This window comes from Hermetia illucens, chromosome 6, assembly GCF_905115235.1.
Source record: "Hermetia illucens chromosome 6, iHerIll2.2.curated.20191125, whole genome shotgun sequence".
NCBI lineage: Eukaryota > Metazoa > Arthropoda > Insecta > Diptera > Stratiomyidae > Hermetia > Hermetia illucens.
In genome coordinates, this window is record NC_051854.1 from 12,856,587 (window position 1) to 12,878,457 (window position 21,871).

Sequence of the window (21,871 nt, forward strand, 5' to 3'; positions counted from 1 at the left end):
CAGACGCACTTCTCATTATTCTATTTGAGACTTAAGATTTTCTTAATAATTATGCCAGCATCTTTGTCGGTATTTGAGAAGCTAGGGTGATCTATCGCTTTCGAGCAGCTCCTTGACACGTTCCAGGATAATTTCAACCGCTACCTTGTAACGGCCGGGAGCATGCTTGCAATGTTCCAATTATCGTATTCAGGACGATAGCCCTCTTTCAGAACCTTTCATTACGATAACCGCTTTCTTTTACTCACTGCAAAAAATCTTGGATTAACAAGATATAGGTCTCCTTGGAAGTAGTAACTTTTCAGAAACCGTAGGGAGTGCAAGTAACAGTTTCGTGGGGAGACTGTCGAGCCCAGATTGTTTGCCCTGTTAGAGTGCATTGATGGCCAAAATGATTTCATTGTTATTTTAAGGAACAGCGGATAACCATAGTGAAATTCTCTTTCTCCCTTTAAACTGGTCGTTATATTGAATGTTGTCAATGTTGCTTACAGAATCATCGAAAGATCACCTGCAAATTCTTTTCTGATGTTCCTTGTCCTGCACAATAATAGACTCCTGAAGCACATCACGTTCATCCCTAATTATATCGTAATCCAGTTCTACATCTCCGCAATCACCCTTCCAAATGTCACCGACAATTTGACTTTCTCCAGGAAAAAACACTTCCTGTAGGGATTCAACAATATTTTCCAGCGATTCTGAGAGAATTCTGCAATCTCAACAAGGAGATAGGTCTCCCGCTACCGAACAACAGGAAGGTTACTAGAACGGACCTTGTTGACCTTAATTAGGCGCGGCTCTCTACCTCTATGAGTTGACACAGAGGCAATCGCCCCCGAGACCGACGCCACCATCTCATTTTTAAGGTTTGCAAGCAAAAATGGTTCAATGTCTGTCTGTCTGCTCGTCTGTCTTTCTTTATTTTTTGAGAAGGTGGAAATCTTTAACAAAACATTGGACTGGACACGCCAGAGTGTGGGATTTTTACCCACTAAAACCACGGCCAACTCCCCACATACCCCGAGTTGGCACAGAGCATGAAGCAGAATGCCCCCCCAGAGTGCCACCCCACTTAACTCCAAAATGTCTAGCCTGTATTGCTGAAGTTCTGACAGGTCTTATAACTTTTTTTCGTACATTCTAGAATCCAAACGTAAACCATTACCGGAAGAAAACGGTCGTGGTCGAAAAATCAGTTTTCCTTTGGGAATGAAAGCGATTTCCGAAGCAGATATAAATATCTACCTCCCTTAATCACATTTGGTGATAACCATACTTGCATAATTTCAGTATATTCAAAATTACCACTCACAAAAGAGTCATTGTCACAGTTGCGCATCTATATGCTCCCCTGAGAAGCCTAGGTTTTACTCGGTCATTCTAACAGGCTTGGAAGAGAAGAATGATGAAGAACAATTGACCTTCTTCTTGTTTTCTAGACTAGGTGAAATTTAGTAAAAAAAAATACTGGTTTGACCAACTTCAAGACCACGTGTAGAAAGAATCATCTTTTTTCAACAAATCTTGAAAATGTTTCTTTATGAGTTTAGGATTACTTACAGGCGGTGTATATGCCTCTACAGTTGTTGCAGTCAAACGAAGATATCTTGGTAAGGTTTTCTTCAACGGAGAGTGGCGCATTCTGTCTCTGGTGAATGTTCTCAGATTCGCGAAAGCCTACGAATGCCGTCAGCGAGAGGTCAATGAATAGACACTCGCCGGGGGTAGTACAATGGGTCTAGCAAAGGTCTGAATGCAGGGAGCTGCGGTTCCCCTCACTAAAGTAAACTAAACTAAGGGTTACCCGACTGCTTCGATAAATCCGCATATTTTGAAATATGTTTGAAAAAAATCCACTTTAACGAACTATAAAAGATGAATCCTCGGTAAACGCTAAAACAAGTTCAATTTTCAAAAAAAGAGTGGGTTTTCCATTTGCGACTAAAAAGAATTTTTATTTTGTTATGACTTGACGGTTCATTCATTGAAACCAAACAGTACCCCACGTTGGGCGCCATTTGAAATTAGTCAATTATTTTGGCGATGATTAGATCTTGTCAAGGACGAGCTATCGCAAATACCTAAAAATTTGGAGGAATTGACGTTGATGTTACAGCGCCACTCAAGTGATCCGTCCACACGTGATTGCACGCCTCTGTTCAAACAAGGCTCAGGAATGCGGGGAAGGGGAGGGAAGTAACCTATAACATTCAAAACATCTTCCTATCTGCTGGCATCAAGGGTGACAAAGTTGCACTGTCCTCATATATTTTTGGAATTGGGGATAGAATCCTCCTCGATGAGAGACCTTGAAGACTGAGGACCTGCGTTATGATGTCAAAATTGTGAGAAGGGGGTGAGGGGGGATTAACGGCAAAGGGAGAAACGTCATAGTTGCCTCTGTTTGCTTACCTTATTATTCTTTGTGTCTCCGCCAACGCAATAACTACGGGATCTGGCAGCGTATACTGAATCAAGTGACCTTGAGCTCTTAAATAGTTATGGTCCCAAAGCTCAGCAAATTTATTGGGGCGGAACCAAATGCAATCCTAGAGGAGAGCAGCTGTTTGATTTTATGACTTCAGCTGGTCCGATGATTGTGAATGTGGGGTGCGCTCCTACGACCTTAGGACCAAGAAGAAGTGAAATAATCTGCACTACATAGTGGTTAGAGTTGATTACACACTGGCGAGTGGCAGATGAAGTCTCAATCTCAGATCACCGTTACTTAGAAATTAGCCTGACTATTGCAGACGAACAGTCCGTAAGCCAAAGATAGAATCCTAGGAAAATGCATGGGACAAAGTTCAATGAACTTTTAAGCAAGAAAGTGTAGCTCCCCAGGAAACTATGGACTTCTTTGCGCTAGAAGATAAATGGAGAGAGATAAATGGAAATGGACACTCTAAATTTCATACTTTTAGAATGTTTTGAAGAAGCTTATTCAATTCCCTGAGACCAAAATGGTAAAAATCTTTCACAGTTGAGCTGAGAAGTGCAAAGACTGAGAAAATCAACCAGACGACTTCTGACTTCTACTTGTCCAATTAATAGGAATGAAAATTGGTTAAGCTTCCGGAACTTACAGAGTGAATATAGGAGGCTTGTATTACGTTCAAAGCGAGACACAAACAGTTAGGAACTGGAAGGAGACATGGCGACTTCTAGAGTGTCCAGAGTCATCTGGACTCTTTTAGAAAGCGAGAACTTTCACGAACTCCAAAATTAAGCCTGTACAACATTTCTTGGAAGTACACTATCCGGGAGAATAGGTGACGGAAGTGGGAGGAAATAGAATTGGCATACAATGGTGTTGCAAGGCGAATTGGACACTGCAAGAGCGGTGGTTACCTAGGACAGAAGCGTGAGCTACTATACTATCCGCAACTTTGAATGGCGAGTATCCGATGGAAATATTTGTTGTTTAGGGTGTTTCCGGATAGCTGAGTGGTTAGAGCGCAAGGCTGTCGTACGGAAGGTCGCTGTTCAAATCTCACTGGTGGCAGTGGGATTTGTATAGTGATTTGACGTCGGATACCAGTCGACTCAGCTGTGAATAAGTACCTGAGTCAAATCACGGTAATAATCTCGGTCGAGCGCAATGCTGACCACATTGCCTCCTAGTGTACCGTTACGGTCTTGAATGAAGGGCTCTAACACACTTGACGGTCCTGATCCAACATGGATTGTTGCGCCAACGATTATTATTAGTAGGGTGTTTAAGAGACTCTTGAATGTTCACCTTTACAAAAACCTTTTCATGGCACCTGAGAACATGATGTCTAAGATACTTTAATTAAGTGAATATATACTTCACTTTCGCAGGGACTGCTATGCACTGAAATAGGTGTTGATTACTAATTACTAATAATAGAAGCAGCAAAGCCTGACCCCAAGGAGGTGTGCTGCCACCGCTCAATCTTATGCTGAAGAAGTCACTGTACTAGCTGTTGGTTTGAACGGTGCATAGTAATTTACAACGCGCTATTGATTTGCTGGACAACTGGTGTTCTTTGTGATCCACGTATTAACGAATGTCTCAAATGTAAAATTTACCCCAATGTCGTACGTTCTGTCGCTCTCGATGATTCCGTGTGTTGGCCGACTATAAAAGACAATGAACGGCGTCTTACGGTAATGGAGACGAAGATGTTACGTTGGACTAGTGGCGTGACACGTTTTGATCATGGCGAGCCGATCCCGCTTGTGAACGGGGCAAAGGCTGAAGAAAAAGAAGAAGAATTCGGTTCGGTTTTGAGGAAGCGCGATCCACGGAATATTTTCTATCTCAGTGTCCGCGTCAGACACCAGATTTTTTGGGCTAATATTCTCCAGTTCTCCAGATAGCATCGCATCCACTAAAGGGAATCCTGCGATCCATAAATGAATCCGGGATATTCCGTTAGACGGGGGAATGGACTCTTCTAGGGTCTGGGTGCTCGGAGGCTTTGCCTTTCCCCCATTTCATACACACACAAGGGGTGTAGCATCCTTAGATCTGAATATTGTGCACACTGGTCGCCATTTCCATCCTTTTAATGCAATTTGGAGGGTATTTTTTCTTATTTTATAAGAACTGTCTTCTTCTAACTTCTTCCTCCCTTGATTATCATATTTTTCTTGGCTATAGTACTACCCGCAGCTACCGCTGTACACGAATTCTAGCCAGGGTTTGGTTCAAGTATGCGAGTGTGTATTCAGAAAATAGAGCGGTAAAATTTCTTAATTCCTAGTGGTATCTGGCCTCTGAATGAAGAAACCTTTTTGGAGAATCTTCAGGCATTCCTGCCTTTAAGGAAGCTGACTTAAGAACTAATGGTTTCTGCCCAAGAGCCAATTAAAATAAAACAATTCAGGATGAGATTTGTCACTCGAATATAGAGTACTGATCGATGCCAAGCTGTTCACCCGTAATCTATACCCATCTATTATACTTACGAGGAGATACACACCTCGCAATGCTGCTAAAATTCAGTTGACTTCATCTTTAATTTGAAATCCTTTAAAATCAAAGGTCATATATATCAACTTAATGTAATAAATGGCATCTTGACTACTTAAGGGAGCGTTATTGTCGCTGCGTCACTTTCCAGAATTACCCGTGACCAACTCGGGTAAATACCATCAAGAACCTCCTTCTTGTTAACAATTGGGATTAACAATGGGACAGAGTAAATTCCCAATTCAATTTTTTTATTTGAAAAGAACTGCCCCCTTTTTAATAAAAGCATACCACTGGGAGGACATGGTCTGGTGGACTTTAAGCTCTGGTCGTCCAAAAAGAACGTCTCCCAGACATTTTCAATTATTCACCAATAAAAAATTGGTTTGAAAAAAATAAAGACGCGCAAAGGGAATTGAATCTAAATAACCGACAAATTGGAGTAAATAAATTTACCGCGTAGATGGATGTAATGTTCAAATATTCAACACGAACAAGTTGATAACGTTCAGACTTTGCCTGCGGGGTCGAATTTCAAGAATAATTATCTTAAATGGTAATTTCGATTCAGGCGACCGTGTCCTATCCTTTCTGAGAAAATTTAATAAAAGTAGCAGCACTGAAGTCCTTACATGTTCTACATCTACGTGTTTTTATTCGCTAAATATATTTCCGCGAAAAGATAACGCAATTTCTCGGATGTGCGTTTTCGCCCAAAATAACTTTAAAATTGAAATAATCCCCAATTTACGTGGCTGATCTCCTTTTCTTCTACATAGAATACGGATGTATGCATACGACAAATCACCAAATACTTCCATAGCATTTCGAAATAAGATTAGCTAAATCTATCAAATATATAACGAACTCTTGAGCAACCCCCTTTTAAAATCCACTGCCCCACTTTCCTTTTTTCCGCTACTTTCCACATAGCTTAAAAGGGTCAACTTTTCAAGGTTGCACCAATCAACCAGTGAACTAGTTAGGGTTGCATGTACAGAGAATATTCTTGTTGAGTTCATCGTTTCGAAGGGGGACGAAAACGTGACTTATTTCCATCAAAGAATTCGCTGATGGAAAGTGCGACAACATGTGAAAATCCACCCTTTAGCAGCAAGCAGCTCTCTGCATATCCGGTAAACATCTACATAGTATAATATGCACATATATAAAGTATGTACCTGTAGATATCCATCCACGTTTCCATTTACTTGACCAAGGGGAGTAACGAATTTAATGCAATTTACATGTCGACGCTTCGCGAGTGATAGCATGAATGTTGCAGGAGTTATAGTCAACTTTGTAATTGGATTATCTGAAACATTAATCGACTCACAAACACCATGCAATTATAGACAGTTAAGCTTAATTATTCGAACGGAAAATTACACTGAGAAATGTTGGATATTTATTATAGATGTTTCGTTCCTTCTTTGGTGGTGTTTGCAAGGCGGGTTAAGGGGATTAAAATAAATTCTCAACGGAAGCAGAGTATAGTAAGCACAAGCTTTTTAGGTCAACTTCTCTTACAGTTTATAAGAATTATCTGAGTTTATTACTCGTGCTGATTGCCCCGACTAAGGACTGCAATAAACACGGGTGTTGGAGGATGAATAAATGATCATCCAAGTTGACTAATACGTGAGCAGGGATACCATTTCGGTATATTGTCTGGCTACATCTATGTACATGCAACGATGGCTGGAGATCGTGATGTACTTACTTGCCGGTTTTCAATCATCTTGGAATGGTGGGTTGACACCTTGGTACTTTGTATCCTTACAAGTCATTCAATGAAATTTATGTGCCTTAAATCCTTCGCATTTGATGAACCTGATCTTCTAATATACAACCGGAAACTGACTTCCTCAATTTTTATTTGTTACTCTACAACCGAAGGTTATCTTTTTGTACTTGCTTGAACCTTTTTGGGCTGGCAAGTAACCGTCTCCAGAAATCTATGGAAGTACAGACGTTTCAACCAAGTTATGGGTCTTCACTTTAAGAATTCCTCATTTTTGAGAAGACTCATCAATCACATCATTTTTTACCCCTTCATAAAAGTTGAAGTGCTGTTCAAAAGGTCCACACTGCATCTGTATTTTTTTATCGTCCGAAACAAATCGAACCACAAAAAGAGTTGACCAAGTTTACCAAGTAGATTGTTTTATCACGCCCAGAAACACTAACTCGAGATGTAGCTCTTGGGTTCAAAATTGAATTTTTCATCACCTGAATTTGTTTAACTATTAGCGATCGTCCTTCCCGGAAACCTGTTGAGTCTTTCAGTTATCGGAGGTAGACATGGCACCAGAAACCTTTAGGCATGTATATATTTATTTGAAGGACAATGAACAGAGTAAATTCCAATTATTTATTGTTGTCAGACGGAGGAAAAAGCAAGAACCTGAACCCGTGCTTAAAACTACTAAATGAGAAAAAGCTTATAGGACCAAGCGGAACAGATCTTGGAACATGGGAAAGGAAATAGATTAGGGACGTTGAAATGTTTGCGTTGCTTATATCATAAAAAGTGGCGTGACAAGTGATGTCATTATAGATGGAGCAGCTCATCAGACCAGTTTGAAATATGAAGTAGGTAGACCCCACCCTTTCAAGGGCAAGACCGAAGGGTGACTAGATCACGAAGCAGTATTCAAGAGTACTCCCAATGAAGGAGCTGAAGAGAGATAAGGAGGATTAGAAGAAGTCAAAATCCGAGGTCGAGCATGTAAGCTACTTATCATATAAACGAGAGTCATCCAGCTGAATTTAAAACACTGCCAAGCTGCTGAGGACCTACTATCACAAAGTATAATATTTGAAAAGGAAATCGATATTGCTATTGCCTATGAACTGCATAAGAACCTCTACCAAAATGTTTGGGAAACGACTACAAGGGGAAAGGCTGCGGTGTGGACCTGCAGATATCAAGATTGCGCAACCAAGGGGGCACCACGAAAGGAAGAATTCTAATCGATTTGTTGTCCTGCTTAAACATCGCCCTAGCCAATGTCGGAAGCGTAAACACAAAGAAGCGACAGAGTAAATGACAGCGGAGTTAGCAGATGAGTCAGAGAATTTAATGAAAGGAAGAGATAGCTGAGCGGAAGAGGTTTCCATGCTCCAGTGAAGTTTCAAGACTGGGCAGATATTGCTTCCTAGAATTCCCGTAGTCCGCGTGGTTTCCAAAAGACAAGAACTTTTTTCAAGTAGTAGGTTTTGACTGCCTAGTTCGGCCTTCCCGGAACATAAAGTACTTCAGTGGTCTACACTAACCATTTTAAGGTTTTGTGTAAAACAAACCCTTATTAAAATTGGTTTACAGTCTGTCAGTCTGGCTCTCTGTCTGTCACACGCATTTTCCTCAGAAACGTTATACCAATAGACCCCCAATTTGGCGAGAAGGTGGAAACTGAGCTACGCATTCTATTTTGGGCGGGGGTGTCCTCCATAGAAGGGGTGTACATTTTTTTTATCAAATATAGCCATGTGGCGTATCAAATCAAAAATTAGCACTTTTCAAAGCTGCTAATTTCTTTCACTGACCCATTCTAACTACCCAAATGAAAATTTGAAAAAAATATGAAAGTGTCACTATATGATGTCTCGGCTCCGAAATACCCTCCATACCGATATCTATTCAAATGAAGTTAACAATAGTATGGTTTCAGTAATTGACTGCAAACCCTCCTACAATCACCAAATTGCTGTAATGTAGAGTATAATGTAAAGTATGATCCTACCAAGTTTGGTGGAAATCGCACTATTACTGACAAAGTTATATTAAAATGTTCACTGCATCAACGTCAACATGGAATTTTCGGAAGAAATAGACGAAGAAGCAAACAATGATGCAGTCCTAGAAATTCACCATTCGTTGCAAAACGAAGACCACCCTTTCAGGAAACAAATCTGTTCATTCTTTTTCTACCCAACTACAACTTAAAAAAGTGAAAAATTCACCAATCTTTACGTGTAATGTAAACTTGGGTCTTTTCTAAAAACCTTCAGGGAGATGGACATCAAAGCGACAATAAAAAGTTCTAAGGCGAATACTGCTGACTACGCTGAGGATCATATCAAAGAGAAAGAATTGAACACTTCAATAAGAACCTCACCAAAATTAAAAGGGTCAGTTCCTCATTATTGGAGGTCTCTACTTGCATGCGTGTCAGTACTGCGTCTGCTCACATAGAAACAGACCGTCAACCCTCCCGAATATTGCGGTGCAAAGAGAAGCCATCAAAAGTGGCAGAAATGCAGCTTAGCATATTCGTGCCAAAAGGAATCCCGCCTCTCCAAATAAAAGTTAAATTATCTCACACTATCCATTCGCTTAAACATCTTCCTACAGAACTCTATGTCGGTGCTCGTGCGGTTTCTGCAGAGTCGACACTTCCACTTCCGGACTTACGACGGAAATCTTTCCCAGTGTGTGAGATAGAGGGATTATTGTTAGAATACCCAAGAAAACTTGAGTGCGAGTACTGGAGAGATATTTGCTTACTTCCTGCTGTCTGCTATGTAATACCCAAAATAATACTGGAACGCATCACAGAACACTTTGACAACTTGATCGAAAAAGAGTAGCCTGTTTTCCTTTCTAAATCCCCTTGCATCATGAATACCTTTGGCAGTGTTTGGAGTTTAGATTCCCACTCGGCCTGCACTTTACTGATATCGCAATGGCTTGGGCCAAAAAGTGTCGGGTTGACCTTATTAGATAAGAAAACGAAACCAGTTTGAATGATAAACAATAGGAATGAGAACATTATAAAAGTGGAAGTCAATGGACATACAGCCATCTCGAAGCCGACTGCCAAATACCTAGGGCCGATGAGTAATGCCAAAGTGAGCCCCTAGAGCATACATGTTAAAATCAGCTAATGGTACTTGCAAAAATTTAGGCGCACTAGAACACTATCCATGATTGCCTGTAGTTGGGGTGGTACGATCAATTATGCTTTACATTGATAACGCCCGAAAACTCTCAGAGAATTCGGTTTACAGGCTAATGGCTCTTAAGGTTTGTAGCACTCTTAGAACCACGTCCGATTAGGCAGTATTAGTAGTGGGAGTCATAATCATGCAGATGGGACAAGGAGTCGTTGGAAACACAGGTTCATTCCCAACATTATGATATGGCTTGAGCGAAAATAGGAGAAGACCAGCTACTACATTAGCTCATGGGACACAGTAGTTGTCACAGGTAGCATCTCCACCGCTTTGGGTAGAATGTTTCACCGGAAAGGTTCTAGTTGCGGTGACATAGCGAAGGATTTAGAGCATATAATATGAAATATAATTGATTACCCAAGGTTCATTAGGGAAAGAATGAATTTGATTCCGGATTTGATATCCGGAGAATATAGTTTCAAAAATACTGAGTTGAAGGAGAAGTGACTTACAGAAGGAGCCGCTGAAGAAAAAAAGAAGAAGGAAAGTAAAAAGGACGGGTTGGCTAATACCTAAATGGTGGCCCCTGAAGCTAGGACTAGGGCTGGAGGCCGCTCTGACTTCCATATTCGCGGGCTTGAGCCGGAGAAGGAGAGGCACCAAAAATAGTTCAGATATTATAGTTTCAATTAGGTGTTTACCTTGTTATTTCCCGCCTCTGTTTATCTGGCATAAAATTATCGTTTCAGAAGGACAAATGTATGACAATCGTCATAGGACAGCAAAAAACACACTAGAATGAACTGTATGGTAAGTCTACCGGAAGCTGATGCCCATAGTACAAAACCTTAGACTAAAGTCACGCAACAAACTACTCCGATCTTATCTACACTTCTACATGCCTTTAAAAAAGGAAGAGAGGCCTTTTCCATTTGACATGGCTAGATCTACTATAAATTCAAAAATATAGTATTCCGTGTTGATGCGACATAGAACCACAATGGATCAATACGAGTTAAATGGGCGTAGGTATTCCACCAAATCATTGAAAACGTTTATTAAAAGAAGAAAGCCGGAAGTAAGGGTTCCAATTGTTCTGGGGTTTTTGATGATATTCAATTTTTAACACGTCAAACAGGGTCTGACCAAAAAAGACTACACACAGAAGATAGATCTCGCAGCGCATCGCTTGACTTTGTATGGTGGAAGAAAAACATCGCGCATGTACGCCATTGATCAATCACTTAAATACGAAACTGATTTAAGAGAAAAAAGACCACCGAAGTGGCATGTACGATGGGGAACTTTGTTGGAAACTGGGAGCTAACGAGGTGTCCTATGGGCCAACAACCCTATTTATATGGGACTAGAAAAAAATCTCAATCTGGTGCTCTACGAGGTAAACCAAAATCGTGTAGCATAATAACATACAACACAAATCCTTGCAAAGTTAGGCCATGTTAAGCTTTTAGCGAGATAGAGGGGGGGGGGGGGCGAATGAGCGGTCCTGATCTTCGATGGGAATAATTTTGGATCTTACAATTTAGATTAAGCTTGGATAAGCAGTCACTTGCGCTAGTCATATTGTGCAATTTACAATTATTCAAATTTTGCTTTAAACTCACGATATCCTCCATCAGATTATGCAGTTTTACGTCCTCCTTCGGTATACGAACTTCAGGGAATAAAATGTTACGTACTCTGGAAACCATTTGGAATAATCAAAGAACTCATTCAAAAAGAAATCAAATGTCCGTCAAAAAATGGTCATGATTTTATTTCACCCATTTCTCAGGACACTCAGAATTTAATACCAGCAGTTGCAGCATTGTAAAGCGGCGACTGCACTTATCAGTCGTCGGATCAATAGCTGCAAGACATTTATATACCTCATACAAGAACCGTGGGTTGTTGCTGGGACAGTCAGGGGCCTAAACTTCCAACATGCTGACCTATTGTATGCCAATGGAAGCGATCGACCCCGCACCTGCATGGTAGTCTCCAAAGACTTCCAGGCTAACCTGGTTAACGACCTATGTGATGGCGACACCACATCGGCTAAGCTAACCATAAAAAGTCAACAAGGAGATAAATAGATACTATGGTGCTCTGCATATTTCCCCTACGACGCAGAAGACGTTCCCAGTGGAACATTCATCAGAGCTATCCAATATGCCAAAAGTAGAGGCATGAGGGTAATGGCAGGATGTGATGTCAACGCTCACCACATATGCTGGGGAAGTTCGAACAATGCAAGAGGATCGAGACTACTGGAGTATCTAGTAGGAACCGATTTTCAGATCCTCCACTTTCTTCAACGTGGTCAGGCGAGAGGTCATCGACATCAGGGTGGCATCCCCTGACGAAGTGGCTCTGATCGGGGAGTGGAGAGTATCAAACGATATCACACTCTCGGATCACAGACGCGTTGATTTCCATTTCGGAATCCGAGGAAGACAGATTGGGTAATGTATCAAACAGAATTGAGCGCCCGAGTCACGATTCCTGGGAAGCGCATCAAATCCATTACTGGAATTGAGAAGGCAACCCAGATGATTACAACTAGCATGAGAGAAGCTTTCGAAGAAAGCTGTCCACTCAAGATGCCAAAGAAGGGTAAAACACCATGGTGGAACACGGATTTGGCAAAACAAAGGAGAACGACAAGGATGCTCCTTAATCGTGCTCTGAAGGGTGAATCAAGCACTAGCTGGAATCGCTATAAAGAGGCACAGAAAGCTCTAAAGAAGAGCATAAGATCGGCTAAACGATCATCTTGGAGACGCTTTTGCGAAGAGACTAACTCTTTTGAGACAACCTCAAAGCTGAAGCGGATTCTGGTCCAAGAACCTAGCCAGAAACAGGGTTTTTTACGTTTACAGAATGGGAAGTACACAGAAAGCGATGAAGAAACGGCAAATCATTTGCTTCAAGTACACTTCCCAGGCAGCATCCAAAATCTAATCTCGGAGCCAACAGGTGCATACAGCCCTCAACCGAGAGACTGCAATCTGGCATGCAAAGTAGTATCACTGGAGCGAGTGAAATGGGCATTTAACTCGTTCCATAGATACAAGTCTGCAGGTCCGGATGGCGTTATCCCTGCGCTAGTAATAGAAGGAATGGATGCCCTGGGTCTACACATTCGGAATATATATCGTGCATGCCTAGCACACGCTTATATTCCAATTAAATGGCGGGATGTGAAGGTGTTGTTCATTCCCAAACCAGGAAAACCCACCTACACTGACGCAAAAAGCTTTCGACCGATCAGCCTAACGTCCTTTCTGCTAAAAGGACTAGAAAGGCTAGTAGATCGGTTCATGAGGGATACACACATCCCTAAATGGCCACTTCACCATAGGCAACACGCCTACCAGAAAGGCAAATCCACGGAGACAGCATTCCATGAACTTACGGCAAAAATTGAAAAGGCGATGTCCGAAAAGGAATACGCCTTAGGCGCATTCATGGACATCGAAGGTGCCTTCAATTATACCTCATTCGCGGCAATTTGTGATGTGGCAAGACAGCATGGAATCGAACCGCTGTTAATCAGTTGGATCCTTCACATGCTAGAATGGAGAAAAATCCACATATCGGTCGGCCAAAAGTCTATTGAAGCAGGATGTCTCAGGCGCTGCCCTCAGGGAGGGGTTCTCTCTCCACTGTTATGGCTCTTGGTGATGGATACACTGCTGTGGCCCCTGGAGGACAAAAAAGTCTTCGCAAGCATTTGCGGACGACCTAGCCGTAATAATTACCGGCAAGTGTGCGGACACAGTATGTGACCGCTTGAATGCAACTCTGCATGTAATCCACAGCTGGTGCCTCCGCAATGGACTCACGGTGAACGCTAGGAAGACTGGACTAGTTATGTTCACTAGGAACGTCAGGTGGGGCAGCTATACGCAACCCACCTTAGCAGGGGCGGAAATCCAGCTGGCACAAACAATCAAGTACTTAGGAGTAGAGTTCGACTCCAAGTTAACGTGGAAGCATCATATCCAGGAACAATATCAGAAATCCTGCAGACTGCTCTGGTGCTGTAGAAATGCGATAGATAAGACCTGGGGACTTTCACCTAAACGGATATACTGGATGTATACATCCATAATAAAACCCATTCTGATGTATGCATGCATCGTCTGGTGGCCAAGACTGAACTTTGCTAACAGCAGGAAGCAGATTCAAAGACTTGGTTGCCTAAGTATTACTGGAGCAATGAGTACTACATCAACTGCGGCACTTGAAGCTATCCTAAATTCACCCCCCATTCACTCGGAGGTGAAACGGAAAGCGGCCAACGACGCATATAGGCTCGATACCATTGGGGCTAATCCAACGGACATGCGTCTATCTGAAAATTCCTTGAAAAACATTCGGTAGTCCTGATGCCGACCGATCATATGGTTTCCAGATTCGTCTTTGAAAAGACTAACACTGTCGTAATCACCGAAAGAGAAGAATGGTCGACAAGTGGCCATGAGTCTTTTCAGATTACAGACCTAATAATCTTCACCGACAGGTCAGTCATGGAGGATGGATCAAGTGCAGGGGTGTTCTCAGAGAATCCGATTATAGAACTGGCCCGACCCCTCGGAAAAATGACGACCATATTCCAGGCGGAGATATATGCCATTTCATTGACAGCAGAAGAATGTCTGCGACAAAAATGGAGGGGTCGCACCATTCTAATCTGTTCCGACAGTCGGGCGGCATTACCAACACTAAATGGCAACAGCATATCAAGCCAGTTGGTGTGGAGTTGTCATCAGGTGCTGCTGAAACTTGGCCGACTGAACGAAACATTCCTGATGTGGGTGCCGGGGCACTCTAACATCACCGGTAATGAGGAGGCTGACAGACTGGCTCGCCGAGGGTCTGGATCCACAATGGTGGGGCCAGAATTAGCTCTTGGAATCCAACCATCTACTGTCAAGTCTACTCTGAAGGGGGAAATTGCAAGGATTCACGCAACCGAGTAGAGAAATTTGGACTCTTGCCGGCAAGCGAAAATCCTTGTGAAAGAGCCTAGGGCCACTAGAGCGGCATTTTTATTGTCCCTTAAGAAGTGGGACATGAAAACCCTAGTAGGGCTTTTGACGGGACACTGCCCCTTAAACTACCATATGGAAAAGATTGGGGTAGTAGTTTCGGCTGTGTGCACCCACTGTGAGGAGGAGGAGGAGACGGTCCTGCAATTTTTAATGCAGCTGCCCGGCATCCTCAGATCTTAGACGAAGACACCTTGGCAAGGTTTTCTTCAATGAAGAATCTGCACACTCTCTGCCTCTGGAGAATGTTCTCAGATTTGCTAAGCAACTTACGGGGATAGAACAATGGGCCTAATAATGGCCTGAGTGCTCGGAGCTGCGGCTCCCCCAGATAACTTAACTAACTAATACCAACAGCCCTTCTTGAAGTCATCCCTCCAATATTATCACGTCCTTACTATTGGCTTTGCGAAAAAATTAAGTTACATTGGACGTTCTATTTCCCTTCCTTCGTTCGCTAGAAGAGTTGTTGGGATCATTCTCGGGATAAATTACACTACTTAATCTGATGTTGTCCTAAACACATTGCATAATCCCATAGCAATTTGGCAGTATGGGGAACTCACGCCCCTCCTCCAGCACTGAACAGTACTTCCCATCGGAGGTTGCGTATGGCAACCAAGAAGATAATCCAAATGCGTCACAAAACTCATCCTTAAATCGATTATCAAGGCAAGAATTTAGTGCTAATAATGCGGCTATTCTCGTACACATCGTAACCTGGTCCCCACGGCATTAATCAACATTAAAGGTGAAGGTGGGTAGCACATTCGCCCAAACCAGTATCCAATATATCCTAGCAATTTCCTGAAAATCACTTCCTGAGCGAAAGACAACATCGTGTCCTGAATTCGGTGAAACACAAATGCAGACAAATATAGACTAACCAAAGAGTCAATGGCGTTCCTAAACCGCAGCTATAACATTCCATCATTCATGAGGTAAACGAAAACCTAAGCGCCCACGAACTGACCCCCAGCATTCCACCGGAAAGCGTCAACTTTGAAGCGATGGAGTGACCAGACTCAAAGTGAATTGAGGACGGACTAAGCTTTCGACATGAATTTTTCAAAAGAGCCTGAAAACAAATTCCAGTTCTCAAAGGTTTCCCACACAATTTGAGCATTCCAGCCATTGACCAGCGAAAAGAAATGAAGCCGTCACTACTGTGGACCTGGAAATCCTTTCAGCAAAGCAAAAGAACGATAGAGAAAGTTCATAAAGTTGGTAGAAAATTTGAAATGAAAATTCTCTCCTTGTACAGTTACATAATCCTGGAAAAGAAGAAAAAAAATAATAATCATTTAACGGGCACTTACCTTCGTTTCAGGTAATTGACATTTGACGTGAAGCTTGTGCGGAAGGACGCGAAATTCAGGGTGCCGGCTTTTTGTTCCTGTACGGGAAAATAAACAAGAAAAGAAAGGAAACATGAAATGAAAGGCGAAAATAGTGAAAGATATGATGAGAGAAATAAAAACTTAGAGAAAAATGTTTTCTACTATTCTTAGGTAAGCTTAAGCGTAAGAAGGCAAAGGAACATCCTAGACACTACGGAATGTGTATTTATAGTGAAGAAAACTTCAAGGATCGTTATATCAGCCTTTTACAGCTACGTTGCGTTAAGTAAATGTTTGTGTTTCATATGCTGTGCTGAAAGAATGCTAAGAGGACGAATGGGGACGAAAATGGCTGGAAAAGACTTGTGAGAGTACTTCCTATGGAAAAGCACTCACTGTAAGATGAGTTTTTGTGGCACCTAAGTTTCATGAGGAGAAAATTTGTTCGTCTTGAATGTGAGGATTTCATTTAGTTTTAAGATCCTGGAAAAAATGCACTAAACTTTTCATAGTTCCAAGCGTATTACTCCAATATCCTTTACAAAGTCCCGATGCATTTCACTCAAACAAAAAATAAATTATAATGTGTTGTATTTAATTTAAGGTTTAATTTTATATTTAATGAAGCATGGAATACGAACAAGCAGTCAGGAAAGGTCTTCTAAAAATGTCCATTGAGGATTAATGGGTCCCTAAAATGGAAACAATAGTAACGAATTCTTCATCAAGAGGGACATCCATCCCACTCAATGAAGAGTAAAAAAAGTGAACATATCCCTCTATCTAAACGGACAAGCATAGAAGAAGCCGATTCTATTAAATTTTTCTCAAGAGTTTACATTTACCAAGGGTCAAGAGTTTAAAAGTGCTCTCAGCGCTGAATCTATACTTGAAATCGATTTAACCAAAAGCAATTTCGACCACAAGTTGGTGTTTCCGCAGTATGTGTGCGTTTCCTTCCTACATCAGGCGGAAATTCGAACGGATATTGTTGAAAACTTTGTTCAAACACTTGAGAATTCCTCGCAGTACTCATGTTTGCCGGTCAATTCGGAGGAAAGGGAGTTCACTTCATTTATCTGAAATGGAAAGCGCTAAAAGTCGATACCAAATATACAGCAGACATGGCGAAATGAAGGGATTCCCTAACTACATATGCTTTACCAATGGGCCCAACTACATATTACCACTAAATTCAATTCTAAAAAAATTGCCAAGCCAATAGATATGAGTGTTTTTTTGAGATGGATATTTGGTATAGATACTCTCATCTACAATACTTTAAGTAAAATATCTCCTAACCGTATCGAAATCAAAGCTTGCTTGCCGCTGCATGATGCTGCTTCATCCTATAAGTACGAAGTGGAACTATTAATCAAATTGAATCAAATCAAGTCAGATGAAGGATGAATTAAAATTCAATTTGGAACAATTATCTCGAAATGAAGTTTTCTCGTTAACAAGGATCTTTTGAAAAGCTTAAACAGCCCTCAAAGATGATGATGTAAGTATTATCATGTAAGGATGGAAACTGAAATTTAGTTTAGATTATTTTTCATCTTTCCTTGATCTCTTACTAAAATTAATTCCACCAATTTAAATTATTTTAGGACTTTCCAACAGTTTCGTTTCAAATTTGAAACATTTTTACAATTTTCCGGGCTGTCAGCCTTATCTACGGCATAATTTCGGTGATATATACTTTGTCTTTAGAAGCAACTTCGTTGATACCTTTAGAGAAGGTCTGTATTTTGAGCCTCGACGATATCCGACATAAAATTAGATTATTGCGTGCTCTGAAGGACCAAACGGTCAGCTTGTAATGCAGTGTTACAACTGCATTTACACGAGATTTAATCCCATGGTTGTTCGAATTTCACTGTTACGTCTTTAGTAGTTTAACGTGAGTACCAGTCAAGTTCTCCCTTTCGGGCACCAACTTGTCGTAGTGGGGGAGCTTGTGGTAGTTTTCTACTACACTAAAGGTGTCCAAAAACATATGAAGATGCAAACAAAGGATTGCGACTGCGACTCTCCAAGTGGTAAGAAGTCACAGACTTCGAATCCACCCGCGACGTTAAGAAATCAAGTTGTAGTCGGAGCACGGATTTTGAAGTCCTCAGCTAATTAATGTTCCCCCTCCCCCCCGGAGAAATCTGTGAAAGACAGGCTCTCCACTTCACTGGAAAACCTACACACGGTGTCTATGGCGCGGCCAGCCAAAAAGGCTAGTATAGCAACTCCCTTAATGAGATGAACTGGAAATATGGCTACGGTCGGCCTATCGGTGGCACTGTTGCCAAACTATTCTAAAATACGGGAAAGGAAGGCTCAGCAGAAGGAAACTTTAGCGGCAAACGAGAAGGGAAGGACTCCGTGAACCTGGAAGGGTTTCAAGCCGACGAAAACAGAAAGCACTGCCAAAGAAGGCGAAGTTTCTTGGGAACAAGGATATGGACGTTGCTACACCACCAAGTGTGTCGATATCCAGAGAAATCGGGCGCAAAAAAGCGGAGCTTTCGGCGGAGGGTGAGGACAAGCTGGTAACCCCGGTGAGATCCACACTGAATGCAGCAGACTTTTCAGTTAGCGGCGGTTCTCATATTAGACTGCACTTATGGCTACAGACATAAGAGTTAGCCAAGTCAACCTGCAGCATGCTGAAGCTTCTTCCTATCTACTGGAGCAAAGCTGGCAAAGTTGCAAGACTGGTATTGGATCAGTCAAGGCGACTAGGATCTTGTTCGATGAAGGATCCTTGAGACCGAGGGACTGCGTTTTGATGTCAAAATTGTTAGAGGCAACCATGTTGAAGCAATCCTGTTTCCAGAACCTTGTTGCGGTCAACTTACAATACCAGGTTAATGGTAAGAGGTGGAACGTAATAGTTTCCTCTGCTTACTTACCCTATGATTCTTTGTGTTCTCCGCCGACGCAAGAACTAAGGGATCTGGAAGTGTATCCATATGCATTCAGAATTAATAGGTTGTGACGCGAATGCTCGGCATACTTGGGGCAGCAGCAAATCCAATCCTAGAGGAAAGAAGCTGTTTGATTTTATCACTTCAGCGGGTCTGCTGACCACAAACCTAGAGTGCGCCCCAACGTTCGTGTGGCCAAGAAGAAGTGAAATAATTGACCTAACAATCTGCACTTCAAAGTTGTTAGAGTTGATCAGAAACTGGCGAGTGCCAGATGAAGTCTCACTTTCAGACTACCGTTATTTAGAATTTAGTCTAACTAATTCAAGCAAACAGCCTGTAATACGCGGATTGGACGAAGTTCAATGAATTTCTTGCGGGAAAGTTGAGCTCCCCAGGCGACCCTGGACTCCTTTGGCGATAGAAGATCTGAATCACACACTTTTAGAGTGCTTTGATGAGGCTTGTCCTCTTTCCCGAGGCCAATGTGGTAAAACGGTTCATTGGTGGAACCAAGAACCGCAGAGACTTGGGAAATCAACTAGACGACTTCTAAAACGTGCGTGCATGAAAACCGGCTAAACTTTTGGAACTCACACCGTGAATATAAGAGGCTCATAAAACATTTGAAACGAGACTACTTTAGAGCATACTGTAAGGAACTGGAAGGTGAAAGGGAGATTACCAGCTTGTGCAGAGTCCTCAATAAGGATGAGTCGGCCAAGTTGGACTCTCTTAGAAAACCGGATGGTACTTTCACAAACTCTAGAGTTGAGTCTACACAGACTCTTGGAAGAACAGCAGTGAATTGCCGGTGGTTGTTGTTACCAATGAAAAGGCAATTTAAATACTTCAAAGCCCCTGGCATGGATGGCATCCACCCAGCGATGCCAAAGGAGAGGAAATAGCACTTAGAGCAACTTGGAAGAAATTCTTTTCGAGGATGTCTTGCTCGGGGGTACGTGCCTTCCCTTTGGCAGAAGGTGAAGGCAGTCTTCAGACCAAAGCCCGGAAAAATAACTATTCAAATCCAAAGAACTTCAGGCAAATCAGCCTAACATCACTTTCGCTAATATGTCTGAAGACACTGGTTCAGCATCACATTCGCGAGAAGACACCAAGGCCGCACCCACTAAATAAAAACCAACATGCTTATCAACATGGAAAGTCCAGTGAGTCTGCTCTTCATTCTTTGGTTTCAAAGGTAGAGGATGCAACTCTGAAGGGTGAATACACGGAGGAGGCAACACCATGGACATTGAAGGAGCTTTTGATTGCGTGTCCTTCGAAAAGGTGTGTGATGCCGCCTGAGAGTATGGTATTGACGGTACTCTAATAAAGTGGATCTACCCTATGTTAACGCAGAGATTTTTGTGTGCTGAAGTGGGAGTTCATCGCTACTTTAACAATAGAAGCGACGATAGGTTGCCCTTTGTACTGTCGTCGCTTCTATGAAGTATGTTGATCTACTCACTACTATGCGAACTGCAAAATCTGCCAATACACATTCAAGCTTATAGGGATGACGTGGCTGTGCCGGCTGTTGATCGATATCTCGGAATGTTGTGTAGAAAAGCAGGAAGACTTGCAGAAATATTGTGGGTATTCTGACTCGCCATAATCCACTAGGTGGGCATATGTTCAGAATAGGAATTAACTTAACTTAACCCACAGTCTTCTTAACACACATTTTGTAACCATAATCAGAGTCCCGCAAAGACAAACACAACGATACCAATCGACATTCAGTCAATAGTTCTGCAGTCATATTGGTGGATGCAAGACTTACCCAATCTCTACCATACTAAGGACTACAAAACGGGTGCCGTTTTGAAACGCAACACCACGATTGAGGCCTGAATGTTGGACGTAACCACACCCCCACGAAACTTCCACTAGGGAGTTACCCGCTATAACCGAGCTGTATGCACCTGAACCAGGAATTCGCCTGAGACAAATGAATTCAGAGACTATCCTAGCTCCTATTGTCCCAGTGTACCCCTGCTTAGGTTTCATAACCTGAAGTCACTTCAGATGAATCCCTGTGCAGACTCGGATTTGATCACCTTCTAGCCAACAACCCATAATGAGTATAGCGTTTCCCGGTGCCACCACATGTGAAGCGTCTCTTCTGCCACTCGGTTTTGGTTTGGCCGACAGAGTTCCTGCCCCATTTTCCTCCCCGTCACTTCAGTACTCCATACTGGTGACGGAGAGATTTATGTCGTAACTGGAAACACATCACGCATATAGCCCGTTGTGAGTGAAAGATTGGGCAGTTGTATGTATCTACATTGCCTATTTTTAAAAAAAAGGAATCCAAATAAGAAATGATGATTTCTTCTAAAAAAGGTGAGGAGGCATTGGCTAGTTAACACGGATTCGTCCGGGGTCCGCACGGGAACGATGCGATTCACTACAAAGTAAAACTCACCCGCCTAAATGGCACGCCTACTGTAGGTAGCGGGGTTAGAGTCACGAGGCTGGCGGAGCAATCGACTCTGTACTACGACAGGGGCCTCTTCTTTTTCTTCAGTTTTTATCCCGTTCACAAGCAAGGTTGACTCGTCGTGATGGGTTTCGTCATTTGGTTCTATTAAATGCCTGGTCTGGATGCAATCGCGAGGATCTTAAGTCCCCATCCAGCATATCAAGCCACTGTTATTTCGGCCGGCTTTTTGGTCGCTTCCCATCGACTTCTATGTTCAG

At 42.3% G+C, this 21,871-nt stretch overlaps 1 protein-coding gene across 1 annotated transcript in view; it reads right to left on the reverse strand.

Moving 5' to 3' along the window:
• Positions 1-21,871, reverse strand: part of LOC119660622 (synapsin) — a 278,142-nt gene that overhangs the window by 201,547 nt on the left and 54,724 nt on the right. The window contains exons 3-4 of the mRNA XM_038069325.1: positions 17,544-17,590; positions 16,221-16,297 (exon numbers count right to left, since the gene is read on the reverse strand). Of these exons, the coding sequence (XP_037925253.1) occupies positions 16,221-16,297; positions 17,544-17,576 (110 nt within the window). The 5' untranslated portion in view covers positions 17,577-17,590. The remainder of the gene's footprint in view (positions 1-16,220; positions 16,298-17,543; positions 17,591-21,871) is intronic.